The sequence below is a fragment of the Eublepharis macularius genome, chromosome 1 (assembly GCF_028583425.1).
Source record: "Eublepharis macularius isolate TG4126 chromosome 1, MPM_Emac_v1.0, whole genome shotgun sequence".
NCBI lineage: Eukaryota > Metazoa > Chordata > Lepidosauria > Squamata > Eublepharidae > Eublepharis > Eublepharis macularius.
The window spans coordinates 238,830,671-238,846,296 of record NC_072790.1 but is presented as its reverse complement, the minus strand read 5'-3'; the positions used below and the strand labels follow the sequence as shown (position 1 = coordinate 238,846,296).

At 49.5% G+C, this 15,626-nt stretch overlaps 1 protein-coding gene across 1 annotated transcript in view; it reads right to left on the bottom strand.

Annotated features, from left to right (window-relative positions):
- The window catches only part of DCST2 (DC-STAMP domain containing 2), a 36,427-nt gene extending 21,333 nt beyond the window's left edge, over positions 1-15,094 (bottom strand). Inside the window, exons 1-7 of the mRNA XM_054973270.1 lie at positions 14,767-15,094; positions 11,983-12,153; positions 10,842-10,943; positions 8,305-8,499; positions 7,950-8,015; positions 6,272-6,485; positions 1,678-1,835 (exon numbers count right to left, since the gene is read on the bottom strand). Of these exons, the coding sequence (XP_054829245.1) occupies positions 1,678-1,835; positions 6,272-6,485; positions 7,950-8,015; positions 8,305-8,499; positions 10,842-10,943; positions 11,983-12,153; positions 14,767-15,094 (1,234 nt within the window). The remainder of the gene's footprint in view (positions 1-1,677; positions 1,836-6,271; positions 6,486-7,949; positions 8,016-8,304; positions 8,500-10,841; positions 10,944-11,982; positions 12,154-14,766) is intronic.
- Between the last annotated feature and the right edge of the window lie 532 nt (positions 15,095-15,626).

The window sequence follows — 15,626 nt, the reverse complement described above, 5'->3', positions numbered from 1 at the left end:
CTCTCTGGAGTAGTTCTCCTTGATGTTGTCCATCTGCGGTGGGGTATTGCTTCTGCAGAGGGGAGGGAGCGCTCATGATTGAACATTCCTCCCTGCCTATTGAAAACTAGCATGCCAGGGGTCTGTTCCAGTCTTCTCCCTGACATGCTAGCTTTCAAACTGCAGTGAATTTTTCCCATAAAGAGGGATGCTTAATCTGGTGAGATTAAGAAAGAACTAGTTTTTCGAGACTTGGCAGAACTGGTTTAACTGGATCGCCGAATGTTTTGCCTGCTAGCAGCGAAGTAGGAACGGGTACGGGCTCCGGCAGTCTAGGGATAGGTTAGCTAACTGGTTTTAAAAAAGCTCTTTGAGGCGGCGTGCTTCTGGGCATATGTCTAATGCACCTTTCCAAAGTACAAAAAAGCCCTTTGGACGCAATGCTTTTGAGCATGTGCAGTACGCTTTCCTCTTTTGAAATAGCTTTGATTTTTGACCCAAAGTGGTCCCAAAGACATTATGCGTCTGATGTATGGGGGGGAAATGCCTTCAAGTCATGGCTGACTTATGGCGACCCCTGCTGGGGTTTTCTTTTTTCTTTTAAAATTATATTTAGAAAGGTTTTGAAAACCTTAGCTTTATAATTAGTCTATGTCCATATTTTCTTAATTTTTCTTAAATTCCAAGGACATATTCAAAGAAATTTCTCCATTTTTCCTGAAATTGCAGTGTTGGTCTGTTAGCTTGGCCGTAGATGCATATTCCTGCTGGAGTTTTCAAAGCAAGAGACCAACAGAGGTGTTTTGCCATCGCCTGCCTCTGTAACCCTGGCCTTCATTGGAGGTCTCCCATCCAATTACTGACCAAGGCCGACCCTGCTTAGCTTTCAAGATCTGATCAAGATCTGACCAGACTGGGCTTGCCTGGGCTATCCAGGCCTGGTTATTCTGATATATACTGTCTTTAAAAAAATGCATCATACAGAAAGTTGGAAATAACATTAAAAGCATCAAACACATTTGGGGAGGGATCCAGAGGAGTTAGCCATGTTAGTCTGTAGTAGCAAAATCGAAAAGAGTCCAGTTGCACCTTTAAGACTAACCAGCTTGAATGTAGCATAAGCTTTTGAGAACCACAGCTCTCTTTGTCAGATGCATTTGACGAAGAGAGCTGTGGTTCTCGAAAGCTTATGCTACAGTAAAGTTGCTTAGTCTTAAAGGTGCTACAGGACTCTTTTCGATTTGGGGAGGGGTTTCCATTATGGAGAACTCAATAAAAGAGCCTCTCCAGTATAAAGTGCTTCTACTCAGGACTCCTTCCTCACCGTCAGTCTCCCCTTTCTGAGGTTGGGGCGGAAGGCAGCAGGTCTAATGTTAGATGTCGTGTTTCCAGCACGTGTCTTTTATCCCAGCACCTCCCATTTCAGGAAATAACCACAACATAGTTAGCTGCCTTATCCCATTGGGCCATTTTTAGCTCAGAATTGTCTCCTTTGACTGGCAGCTGCTGCCCAGGGTGTCAGGTGCACATTTGTGATCCTTTACCTACCCATGCCTAGGAGTGAGCTACAGCGCCCCCGCCCCGAGCTTTCATACCAGGGTGGGGATTTGAACCTGGCTCTCCAGGTCCAAAACACGAATCGCTACTTCACTATGGATTTCGAAAGAGGCCAGGATCCACTGCCCCAACCTGTCCTACCTGGACGGATGTATTTTGCGCTCTCCTTCGCAGATAACGGCAGGACAGTGGGTCTGTGGTGCTGTCTCCGCATGGCATCCATTTCCAGGAACTGTTCTGTGATGTAGATGTTGTCAAAGCTGTCTTCGTGCAAGTAACACTTCCGGTAGAGCAGAGCTCTGTTGGAGACAGATGAGCCCACTGAATTTTCAGGAGCCAAGATTGAGAACAAGCAGGGCTCATTTTGAGGGGGAACGCGCCGGAACACAGTTCCGGCAGTTCCCCAAAGAGGTCACATGACAGGTGGCCCCGCCCACCTGACTCTCGGCCATTTTGGGCCTGTTTCATACTGGATTGGGGCCGAAATGGCCCAGATCGGGCCTCTGACGGGTGGTGAATTACTCTCCCACTCAGCAGCGGCCTGATCCTGAACATTTTGGGCCCCTTTTTGGCCATTTTCAGCACCTTTTTGCCATTTTGGGCCCAATTTCGGCCCTGAATGGCCAGGATTGGGTCCAAAACAGCCAGGATAGGTGATGTCCGGGGGTGTGGCATGTGCACATCAGTTATGCTAATGACACACTTCCAGTTCTGGCAAGGGGCGTGGCATATGCTAATGAGTTATGCTAATGCGTTCCTCCAGCTCTTTTTCTACGAAATGACCCGAGAACAAGGGTGTTTTTTTGAGTAACTCTTCAACACTCATCTCAAGGACCACCCCCCTCCATTTTGCCTGCTGTTGTATATTGCGGAAGGCTCCGCTCTCTCGGCTGCATGCTTTCTTGGTGCATTTATTTCCTGAAAAGATTTTTATCCTGCCTTTTGATTCATTGCATCTTCGGGGCGGCTCATGACAGTTTGGGCGGCTTTCAAATGAAAATCTTTTCAAACGCGACGGGCACTGCAGAGCGCAGCCTGTCAACGCCGTATCAAAGTATCAAAAGTGGCACGTTCCTGACAACACGATGCAGGGGGAAAGCGGGGCTAAATGAAAACATTCTTGGAAGATTGGAATGATTGCAGTACAATAGCCTCTCCACCATTGATTTAAAAGCCAAGAGGGTTTAAGTTATTCAGGTTAAAGAGCAACTAGAAAGAAACGGAATTGTCTTCATGACATGTTTGGCAGCTGCAGGGTGCAATACAAATGGCTGCGCACCAAAGGGCGACTTAGTGCTCATGTGCGCACAGTGACATGAACGCACGCTAGAAGGAAAATGCATCCATTCTCCAATCAGAGATTTAATGTCTAGAGACATTAGAACAGAGCTGGCCTGTCAACCAGGTGTACCCATGCAACCATCTAGGGTGCTGCTCTGCCCCCTGGCTGAAGGGGGGCGTCAAGCCAGTCCACCTGCAGCATTGTGCAATTGGCCAGGGCTGCAGCAAGCAGCAGCATCGGGCAGTGCCATGCTGAGGCACCCATGCAGTGGATGAAGCCTTTCCCATCCACCAGGTGTGGGATCGGAGGTGGAGTTGCCAAGGCAAACTGCATACATGGGACAAGTGCAGGCAAAAGGAATTGGGGGGCTTCTCTGCAGCATGCGGGGGGGGGGGAGAACCAAGCCATTTTCCTAGGGCATCAAAAACCCTTAACTCATCCCTGCTGTAGAATGGCTGCTCCGGTAACTCAAATGAAAAAGGTTAATTCCCTCCCCTCCAACATATTTTATTGCCTTCAAAATCTGGGGCAACAAACTGCAAGAGACAAAGAGCGAAATATTTTGATATATGTGTTAAATCGGATATGCATTACATCAGCTGTTTATTCTGCTCAGCTCTTGCTGGTTGGCAGGGTCAGATTTCTCTTTTGACCGGATTTCGTTTTAAACCAGTCTTTCTTGGCAGTGTTTTTCCTGCTGGATATTTAGCCGAGCCTATTGATGTACACTTCTAAGCAGGGCTTTTTTTCTGGGGAAAGAGGTGGTGGAACTCAGGACCGCACAATGATGTCACTTTGGGTCAGCTGGAACAAGGGGGGAGTTTTTTAAATTGCCCGTGGCGAAAATGGTCACATGGCCGGTGGCCCCGCCCCCTGCTCTCCAGACAGAGGGGAGTTTAGATTGCCCTCTGCGCCAAGTGACCATTTTCAAGAGGTTCCGGAACTCCGTTCCACTGCGTTCCTGCTGAAAAAAAGCCCTACTTCCAAGGAAGTAAAGTCCTAATGCACGACACCTGGTGCGGACATAATTTTTGTTTAGACCTTTAAGATGCTACTCGACACAGCTGAATTTGGGATCTGTCCATGGTGAACTGGGAGCAGAAGAGTAAAAGCCGTTCCAGAGGAGGAAATTCAGAGTGACACAATTCCCAAGATCCTTTGGGAGGGAGGTGATCAGAGTTAGGCCACAATCAGACCAGCACATTATGTTTTCCCCTGGTCTTCCCTGGATCGGCGTGATCAAACATATATTGCTTGCCTAACTTACACTATTCCAACTGCTTTATTTATCATCATATTTCACCGTGCTTACTTGCAAGGGGTAAAGTGTAGCTGACTGAGGAAGGCAATAGCAAACCACCCCCTGACAAAAATCTGCCAAGAAAACGTCAGCAATAACTCGGTGCTTGCCCAGGAGACTACCTTTACCTTTATTCACAAGTAATTGCAATTGCAATCCATCGGTCTTTTAAGTAAGTGCTATTGCAGCCAACGATGCTTACTCACAAGTAATTGCTGTTGCAATTCATCGGGTCTTACATGTAAGTACAATTCCAGTTAATGAGGCCTGCTCATTGCAACTAAGGCAGGATTTTAAAAAAAGAAGTCTTGTAATACTTCTTTAAAAAAAAATTACTAAGACCAAATAGCATTATTTCGATATTTTGAGCATTCGCCAGTTGCAAGAACCACGTAGCAAACCACGTTTCAAAACTTTTTCAGGCGGATTGAGCAAGATTTGTGTTGGTCTCAGATATTGTGAGTTCCACGATAGGGACTGAATCCTAGTACACGCTCAATATGTGTCAGGGCTATGGTTGCCAGCTCCTGTTTGGGAAATTCCTGGAGAATTTGGGCGTGGAGTGGGTGGAGCCTGGAGAAGGCGGGGTTTGGGGAGGGGAGGGGCCTTAGTGGGGTATAATGCCATAGAGTCCACCCTCCAAAGCAGCCATTTTCTCCAGAGAAACTGATCTCTAGGGCCAGGAGATCAGTTGGAATTCCGGGAGATCTCCAGCTGCTACCTGGAGGCTGGCAGCCCTAATTATGGGATGTGAGGAGATGGGGCCTAATGATTCCCCCTGCTCTGAGCCATTTTTTGTGATCTGAAATGGCCCCTGGGGGATACGCCAATCTGTACATACAGAACACCTAAAAGGGTAAATAGCAGGGCTTTTTTCAGCTGGAACGTGGTGGAACGGAGTTCCAGCACCTATTGAAAATGATCACATGGCTGGTGGCCCCGCCCCCTGATCTCCAGACAGAGGAGAGTTTAGATTGCCCTCCACACCGTGCGGAGGGCAATCTAAACTCCCCTCTGTCTGGAGATCAGGGGGCGGGGCCACCAGCCATGTGACCGCTTTCACTGAGGGTGATTTAAACTTTTAAAAACTCCCCCTCTTGTTCCAGCTGACCCAAAGTGACATCATTGTGCAGTCCTGGGAGCGTGCGCACACTTTGCACGTGCACATGTGGTACCAGGGGCACCACTTCCTGCCAAGAGTTGCCCCCTGTGCTGGCAACCCACTGAGTTCCACCACCTCTTTTCCCAGAAAAAAAGCCCTGGTAAATAGTGTCTCCCCAGAACCATTTCAGGTCAGGAAAATGGTGCTAGAGGGAAGGTTTAATCCCCCTGTCCTTACGCGCCATGGTCCCAACCCAAATCAGACCCACATGTGCCAGAAAGTAAGGTCAGGGCCCAGAACTCACATGTCCAGTCGATGGACCCAGGAAAAAAGTAATGTGTTGTTATGCCTTTGGACGCCAGATGAAAATGCTCTAGTTTTGCCCCGGTTTTGAACTGAGTTTCAACTCACCTTTTCGTTGGCTGTTTAAATATCTTTGTTTTGATTCCATGGCCTGTATCCCACCTGTTCTGCATAGGTTTTTGTTTTGCTTTTTCAGTTGCTCAATGCCATTTTTTTTAAAAAAATGCAAACCTATTGCCGGATTAAAAAGGTTTTATTGCAGGCTGGGCCAAAACCAGAAAAGGTTGAAGTCCAAATAATCATGTTTGGTCTTTGACAGTTAACTGGTCTTTTACGGCTTGCAAAGGGAACGTTCTGCAGATTATAGATCGGTTGTTTGTTTACTAAAGGATGTTTAACTTGTTTAGAGAGTATTGATTTTGAAGAGTGGATTTGATTTTTATTTCTGTGTTTGCTCTTCAATCTTTTTTGATTTGGCTTGGTTTGTGCGTGGACTGCAGGTTCACCGCCATCCCAATTTTTGTCCGTAATTTTATCACAGATTGGCCTAGTTTTACCCGGGTTGGTTGTTTAATGCTTTCTGTTATACATTTCTGGCACAAAAATTCCCTAATGACCGAACAAAGTGGATTGAGATACTCCCTGACTTCTGCGAAACATAATGAAAGGTCGGGATGGTCCCCCAGTGAACAGATGCTGCCGAAAGAAACGGGCCTTGGCACTTTACTCCCCTTGCCCGTTGACTTACTTGACATAGATATAAAGAATGACCAAGGTGGACATGTAGCCAAAAAGCCCCACGGCCTCCTGCACCGGCTGCAGCCGCATTGACACATCTTCCATGATGTCGAAGGCAACCTGGGAGAGGCTCTTGCTGGCGTTGATAGTGACATCGTAATGGTGTACAGTGGTGATGTTGAATTCGAACTCTTGCCGGATGCGGTTGAGCACATTGGAGATGGCTGGGGTTGGAGGAGAGCATGAAAATCAAGGTGGCAGTGGGGCAGTGCTCCCAACATAGAGCCAAGCTACAAGTGATGAATGACACTTGCCTGGCAAGGGAACAGACTCATGTGTATTCCTCCCTGTTCACTTGCCATTCACTTGCACGCCACTTGATCAAGTGGAGGAATACACATGAGTCTGTTCACTTGCCAGGAAAGGGTAATTCGTCACTTGTAGCCTGGCTCTCAGTCTTTGTGTTTCAGAGTGTCGAAGTGTTGGGACTACAAGATGGGCGATGCCCTTGAAAAAAGATTAGAGCATTCATTTGGCCAGGCGTTTTTAGAGTAAGATGGAAACTCCATGTACAGAGGCAGTTTACCTGTGGACACTGGATGCTGGGGACCAACCTGGTGAGCTTTCGAAAGGCATACCTCTCATTGGCATTTGAAAACTGAATTCTGGGCTCAACGGACCCATGAAAATAAACCCATTCATGGAGGATAATCCTATTGATCCTATTTGCCGTGAAAACCCAATAGAACCTGCTATGAGCTCAGTAGGTGGCCTTGGGTCAGCTGCTCCTCTCAGCCCCCAGCTGTATTGTGGGGATAATAAATAACACTAACTTGTTCACCGCTCTGGGTGAGGCACTAATCTGTCTAGAAGAGTGGTATATAGCCGCAGTTGTTGTTGTTGTTGCTGTTAGTATTATTTTCAGAGACAGTGTACTTCCAAGTACCAGATGCCTGAGATATATAAACTGGGAGGGCTCTTGCTTGCACACCAACTTGTGGGTTTCCCTCAACCATTTGGGTGGCTGCAACTGGAAACAGGATCCAGAGATTTGACAGATTTTGGTCTGGTCCAGCAAGGGAATGGGCTGTGTCCTCATTTCCATTTAGAGGAAGCCAGGATTATTTTTCTTGTTTGCTCATTCCTAGATTCAGGGCTCATTTTGAGGGGGAACGCACAGGAACGCAGTTCCAGCAGTTCCTCAAAGAGGTCACATGTCAGGCTCTGCCCACCTGACTTTCGGCCATTTTGGGCCTGTTTCATCCTGGATTGGGGCCAAAACGGCCTGGATCGGGCCTCTGATGGGTGGTGGATCACTCTCCCGCTCAGCAGTGGCCCAATCCTGACCATTTTGGGCCCCTTTGGGGCCAGTTTCAGCCCCTTTTTGACATTTTGGGCCCAATTTCCGCCCTGAATGGCCAGGATTGGGTCCAAAACAGCCAGAATAGGTGATGTCAGGGGGTGTGGCATAGGCAAATCAGTTATACTAATGACACATGCCCGGTGATGGCATGAGGCGTGACATATGCTAATGAGTTATGCTAATGAGTTATGCTAATGAGTTCCTCCAGCATTTTTCTACGAAATGACCCCTGCCTAGATATGATTGAGCCTCCGCATTCCCTCCCAAACCACACCAAGATTCTCCGACTCAAGGGCAAGGGCCGAAAGGATCCCAGAGCACTCACGAGCTCCAACGTTGCGGCGCAAGAATGGCACGATATACTGGGGGATGATACAGAAGACGAGAAGGACTGCGGGAAGGAAAAAAAGACAATTAAAAGGGCAACACCCCTTCCTGTCCCAGGTACACCCTGTGGCCTCTGTGGACTACAGAGCTACCAAGAGCCCCATTTTTCGCTGCAGGTAAGGATAATATTATCAAACTGGGAGGAATTGTGGGAAGGGGCAATGATTTAAACCTCCCCCCCAGTAATTGATGGGTCAGAGGGTCATAGTTAGGGTTATGGTTAGGGTCATGGCCAACAGCAGAGGTCAGAGGTCACACATAGCCATCAAAGAGGGGTCAAGGGTCATTCTCACTGTTTGCCAGGCCACAGAGGGGCTTGAAGAGAACCACAATGTAGCAGAGCAAGTAAAGGAAGGGGATGGCCCGTTCGCATTCATCCTTGGCGTTGTCGAAGAGGCGGACGCACTTGCGGTAGGGGGTGCCCAGCTCCTGGTTGCAGACCTCACCCAGGTTTACCAGCCAGTACCATACGTTCCGGAGGCAGTGGGCTGCAGGGCAGGAAGAGGAAGGAGGCACAGCGCCAGGTCAGAAGCAATCACCTTGAATGTCCCAGACGAGTAAAATAGTAAAGAGTCCAGTAGCACCTTTAAGACTAACCAACTTTATGGTAGCACTAGAAACAAAGCCCGTTGTGCAAATAAATACAATGAGCTCTAGAGAGCTGGGGCTGGGGAGGGCTGGCCGGGGGGGGGGCAGTCTAGGAAGGGCTGAGAGGCAGGAGGGGTGTGGGGAGAGTTGGCAGGTAGGGGGGCAAGGGGGTCTGGGGAGGGGCTGGGGGGAGGGGGGGTAGGGAGGGTAAGGGGGGTCTGGGGAGGGCGGAGATGCAGGAGGGATCTGGGGAGAGCTGCGAGGCAGAAGGGGTCTGGAGACGGCTGGCAGGTAGGGGAGCAAAGAGGGTCTGGGGAAGGCTGAGAGGCAGGAGGGGTCTGGGGAGGGATGGCAGGTAGGAAGGGCAAGGGGGGTTTGGGGAGGATGGAGAGGCAGGAGAGGTGTGGGGAGGGATCCCACGTAGGGTTGCTAGGTCTCCCCTGGTGGGACATTGGGGGCCCGGCACTTACCTTGTTGTGTCTGTGCATTCTGTGCGTGTGCATGCATACCCTCCTGGCTTGTGTGATGACATCACTTCTGGGAGGTGACATCATCACATGGGTCAAAGGGTGGCCCCGCAGGTCAAAGGGTGCTCCCTGCACTCACCGACGGGCACAATTCAGCCCAAAACCATTGCGCTGCAGAGCACTGCAGGGTGCAATTTGGGCCACTGTGGGTGCGGGAGCATACTGTGTCACCTGGGGGTGCGTTGTGCTGCCCGGGGGTGCCCCAGGGAGTGCACCCCACCACCAGCCAAGTAAGTGGACGTGGGGAGGGAAGGGTGGGAGCAGAGGATTCCCCGCCCTGGGCAGGGGAATGGCACCCCTAACCACGCCTTCAAAGTGCTTAAAATGTGATGGATCCTTCTAAGCCTATTTTGAATCATATGGTCACAGGGGGAAACAGGATTCTGGACTTTTGGTCTATTCCTGCTGGGCTCTTCCTAACAATGTAAGAGGTGCATGCTAAAATGAAATGAAGACTTCTAGACTTCTGCTGGAGCAATTTATCTCAGTGGTTCCACTTCTGCATGATGGAACAGCATAGTATAGCCCGATCTCGATAGATCTCGGAAGCTGAGCAGGGTCAGTACTTGGATGGGAGACCTCCAAGGAAGACTTTGCGGAGGAAGGCAATGGCAACCCACCTCTGCTCTTCACTTCTTTGGAAAGATCCATGCTGGGGTTGCCATAAGTTGGTGGCAACTTGGCAACACACACACACACAGACACATGCATATGGAGTATTTGGAGCGTATCCCTGTTATGTCCTCAGCCGACAACTTGCATTGGTCCAAGATGGGACGCACATCCCACCACCGCCGATTTAACCCGAACTATGTGTTGGATCTCATGGACCTGTTCTGCTAAAGACACCATCTTCCCTAGCACAAGGAGCCTTCCCCTGATGCAAGCAGGGAAAAGTGTCCCTGTGAGTAAAGCAGAGCTATGAGATCCAACCCATTGGGGTGGATTCAACCCCTATCGTCCCACTCTTCCTAGCCAAGTAGGAAGCCTTCCTCCAGCAAAACAAGCTTCCCCTCCAACTTCAGTGGCTCTTCTGCTAGAGGAAGTGCTACTAAGGTTGGAGGAAGCCTCTTTAGGCTGGTGGACAGGGGAGGTCTTAGTGATTCTCAGGCCCCAAGAAAAAATCTAACACGGGGCCCCAGAATCACTGCCAGCTGGGGCCAAACAAGCTACAATCCCACTGGCCAATCCCCACACAGGCCAGGCATGAGTGGCAGCCGGAACTGCTCTTCTTCTCCCTCCCCTCCTAGAGGGGCGATGCTGTGGGCAAGAGAGCCCAGAGTTACTGCCCCTGTAGCCCATCAGCTAAGCCCGTCCCTACTGGAGGAAGGCTACTTGGAAGTGGTTGGATTCCCCACATTGCTTTTATTTCTGCCTGAACCGTTTTGTTCCCTCGGGGGGGGGGGGCTGTTCCTGAAATCTCTGGATTTAGCAAATGAATTCTCACCCTCAAAATATTTTGCAAAAAGAAAGATAACTGTAGGAATGAAAGATTTGTGACATACGAATAACTAGGAAGATTCGTGACATACGAATAACTGTAGGAAGGAAAGATTCGTGACATACGAATAACTGTAGGAAGGAAAGATTCGTGACATACAAATAGAAAAAAATTCAGGCGGCTTATATTTTATACACTCAACAACAATTTGGAGGGCATTTCTTTGGATCGCGCCATTCTCCCCTCCTCTACCCCTCCAACCCCCAGCGCTTACCAACATGCCGCACCGAGTCCATGACGGCCCGGAAAAGCTTTCGGACGCGGTCACCAACCACTTTGGCCTTCTTGGCGATAGCCTTGATTTTCTGTAATGCAGCTGGGCAGAACATGGGGAAGATGGTAAAGGGAACCAGAGTTTTAATAGAGACTAGGCACTTGTTTTCAGTACCGCAGCCCAACTTAAGAATACAGGAAGTGATAGTAATTTTACAAGGGGCCACCGAGCACATACAGAGTATTTGTCGATCCCCATGGAGTAATCACATGTCTGCAGGCTCACATCTAGAATTCAGGGGCTTAGGCTTCCTGTCTGGTGTGGGCCCCAGCACCGGATCCATGGAAGGGGTTTCGTGGTTAAACAGAAGTCGCAGGAGGTCTGTTTTCGGTGCTGTGGCATGTGGGAGACTTTTTAAAATGGCTGCTGTTTAACAATTTCAAAATGTGCTCGAGATCCATTCATGGACCTTTCAGCGTGTCTTCTAAGACAGCGATCACTTCCTTTCCCTCTTCTTTCCCTCTTCTTATTTTGTATTAGCAGCTCCTGTATTCCTGCCTTCCCAATCAGGGCAGCTAAAATCAGAAATATTGTCATAGGGTTAGATCCAGCAGTTGATCGCCACTAACAGATTGTTTAGCGAAGCCTTCAGTCCACTGCAGATTTAACCCACATGCTGTTGGGGGTGTGTGTGTCTCTCCCCTGTCCCCCCCGGAACAGTGTTTGGGGGAGTCTTCTGGCCTGCAGTAAGAAGGGGGAAGTGAGAAACTCCCATTCTGCTGGTGGAAATCTCTTCCACTGGATCTAACCCATAAACCAGAACAAGAGAGCCAATTTGATGTAGGGGCTAGAGTGTCACACCCGGACAGGGGAGAGCTAGGCGCAACCCCTCACTTCCAACCTAGGACGGCTCTGCCAGGTTTCATTCCGTCTTTCAGCTCTGCTGGTTTGATTGTGATAATCAAACTGCAAAACCCGTAGACTCTTTAAACAGCCCCAAGCTCCCTGCGGGTACCAAGCTACTGATGAACAGTCAAAGGCAATTAAAAAGCCCACAGGGTCCAATTTTAACCCAGCCAGGACTCTAACATTAGAAGGCAATTGCGAAAAGTCGGCAGTGATAAAGCTTCGTATGTCTCACTGAGCAGGGGCTGGCGGGCTCTCTGCAGCATTTCCGCAGTCTGGTTCAGAGCGAGCTCGGCGCCACACGACACGGTCTCTGCAGCCCGCGTGAAGTTCCGCACGATGTTTGCAAAGGGTCCTTGCATGGCCAGGCCGAACGCGAGGAGTAGCAGCATGGTTTTGCTTTCTCCTGTAAGGGATAGAGAAAGGTATGTGCCTAAGGCCTAGGGTGGAAACGGGTAGGCTGTGCTTGGAAAGGTCTTTAGCCAAGACTTTAGCCAAGTTCCCACCCTTTGCCATTAGCCTCTCCACCTAGGGTTGCCAGAATAGGAAAATTCCTGGAAATTTTGGGGGTGGAGCCTGGGGACGGTGGCGTTTGGGGCAGGAAGGGGCCTCAGTGGAGTATAATGCCGTAGAGTCTACCTTCCAAGGCAGCTGTTTTTCTCCAGGGAAATTGTTCTCTGTCCCCTGGAGATCAGTTGCGATTCTGGGAGATCTCCAGCTACTACCTGGAGGTTTGGCAACCCTACCTCCACCCCTGCTGATGGTGACCACTCAGATAGCTGCTTGGCACCAGAATGCTCTCTCTGGTTGCATAGAGGCATGTTTCACATACCCCCTCCAAGCACATTAAAGTCCGCTGCATGGACTAATGCCCTGACCTGGATAGCCCAGGCAAGCCTGATCTTGTCAGATCTCAGAAGCTAAACAGGGTCAGCCTTGGATAGTAATTGGATGGGAGACCTCCAAAGAAGACCAAGGTTGCAGAGGCAGGCAATGGCAAGCCACCTCTGATCCCATGGTCCCTCCCCCAAACACATGTAGCCCAAATCAGATGTTTGGTTCATTGACCTGAATGAACCAAACATCTGATTTGGTCTACATGTGTTTGGGGGGAGGGACCATGGCTCGGTGGAAGAGCCTCTGCTTGGCATGTAGAAGATACCCGACTCCATCTCTGGTATCTTCAGATATAAGGTTCAGGTCGTGGGTGGTGTGAAAGAGACCCTGGAAAGCTGCTGCCCGTCTGAGTAGACAATACAGAACTTGATGGACTGAAGGTCAGATTCTGTATAAGGCAGCTTTATGTATAAGGTAGGCAATGGCAAACCTCCTCTGTCCGTCTCTTGCCATGAAAACCCCACCAGGGGGTCGCCATAAGTCAGCTATGACTTGATGGCACTCTCCAATCCACAGGGAACAATGCAGGCTTTTCAGATGGAGGGTCACCATTTATTTATTTATTTATTTTAAACCAACCTATACTGCCTTTCCACCCAAATAGGATCCCCAAGGCTGTGAACAACAGACATCAAGATAACATTTAAAATGTACATATAAATACAATAAGAACATTTAGACATACATATGCACACATCCAGGAGAAGGGTCAATACGGGTTTACTGGGGGTATGCCAAGCAAAACGAAAAAGGCTTCACTCACTGGCAGAAGACAAAGATAGAGGGATAAAGACGAATCTCCCCTGGGGAGGGAGTTTCAAAGTTTGGGGGCAAGGCCCTTTTTTGGGTTGCCACCTGTCTAACATCAGCTGGAAGGGGCACTCGAAGCAGAGCCTCCAACGATGACTGGAGGTGGTGGGTAGGTTCATATGGGAAAAGGTAGCCCCGAAGGCAGCTGGCACCAAGCTGGATGGGGCTTTAAAGGTCAAGAGTACCCAATACCTTGAATGGGGCCCAGAAACAAACTGGGAGCCGGTGAAGTTCTGCTTCACGCCTACAGCAGAACAATGGGGCACAGTCCCCGGGAAGGACTTTTGATTTCAGACTACAGCCATTTTTTCCTTAATGCTCCCTTTGAAAAATTCCCCACAGGCAGAAAGCTATCACCCCAGGGAATGTGTTAACCTAGCCCTGATGTTCTAGATCTCCCACCCTCCTTGCAGGAATTATTTTCAGATAGGTGCCTGTACTGAAAATCAGCTCCCCAAGGAACAGTCCCTGTCTGCTTTTTCTAAACAAAAGTGCCACTTAGCCAGAATGAAGGCAATATGTATTATACCATTCTTTCAGGCGGCAGTGGGATAGTTCGCTCTATCGCTACAAAACTGCTATCACTTAGTTCTGCCTGAGTAGACTGAGCTTCAAAGAATTCATCTCTCCGAAGCGCCCCTGTTGGAGCAGCCATGTTCCAGGCCATTTGATGGCACTCCAGAACGTTTCTCCAAGCCAGAGGGTTGCCGTTCCTTTAAATCTCTTTTACCCTCCCTTGAGGGCCCAAATTCTAGCAGTCACCAGACCCTGCTTGGACTTTGGACTGGGTTGGTTTGTTACTCTCCCTAGGAGCTGTCCCAGGTCCTGCAGTGCCTGGGATGGCACGTGAAAATGACAAAACTGAGTCTCTCTCTACATGGGAAGAACACGTGTCAGGAGCTGCAATGTTAGCCAGGAAGAGTAGTTTAAGAAGATAGAGCCAGCGGCAGGGCAAAATGCTTTGCTATACACTGGAGCTGTGTGGAGGGGCTGTGAAATGCCAGAAGGGAAACTTCAGCCCATTATAACCTCTCCAGGTCCAAGCCTGGCTCTGGAAGGCAGCTCCAGCCCATTTCCATTCCTTGCTGTCCCCCTGTTGCGATCCCACACAGTTTTAGACTGGAGAAGAGAAACAAACAAAGCTTTGTAAAGTTGTGATCTGCTGAGAGATCCCGTTCTGGGGGCCTCAAAAGCCAGTGGATTAAAAAAAATCCTGCGATAGCCCAGCCCGATCTGTCAGAATCCACCTGACTTGGCCTCTCCTGGCATTGATTTTTGACACCCGAAGCCGGCGATCTTGGGTAGCACTTACTCGAGAACATCTGGGGCAGTACGAGCAAGACCGTCACCCTCACTTTGTACGAGAAGGCCATGCCGAAGCCGAGGCCGGCTGCCAGACTGATCGTTGATACGAGGCAATACCAGATGTTGTAACCCTGGACAAAAATGACCAATGCGCCGTAGATCGCGGCAATGGTCATCCCCAAGGCGAACCCGCCCATGCTGCGCACCACCATACGTCCCATGGTATCTTCGGACAGCCGAGGGGCCTGCAGTTTCTTTTTTCTTCTTTTTCTCCCCAGATGTTTCTGCAACACCTCCTTGGCCTGTTGCATGGAGAAATTGGACAGGAAACCCATGGCCGCTACAGCAGCTTTGAATGGGCTTCGTTGCCTCTGCCCCAGAAAGCAGGGCAGGGGCTGTATGAAAGAGAGGGTGCTCAAAATCAAGGAGGGATCGTGGCTCCTGAAATGAGGATGGTTTGCAGTGATGGCTAGAGAGAGAGGGAGGGAAAGACCACACGGTATGGAGCAGTTATGAGGGGCAGAAAAGAGTTTTAGTCAGCCTGTGCTTCCTCATGCAAACGCCATGTTCTATCAATACTGTGGACCTCAAAAGCCGGTAAATTCCAGTTTTTGCTAAGCCCCGCCCATATTCTATCATGCCTCACCATTAACCACACCCAGATTCTATCCTGGCTCCGCCTCTGACCTACAAGAATCTTTCTGGTTCTCACTCATGGAGGTGTTTTTCCATCTTCTGAGCACGGAGAAGGCATCACTGGGGCAGGTAGTTGTGAATTTCCTGCATTGTGCAGGGGGTTGGGCTAGATGACCCTAGAGATCCCTTCCAACCTTATGATTCGATAATTCCAACAATACGTGGCACGCT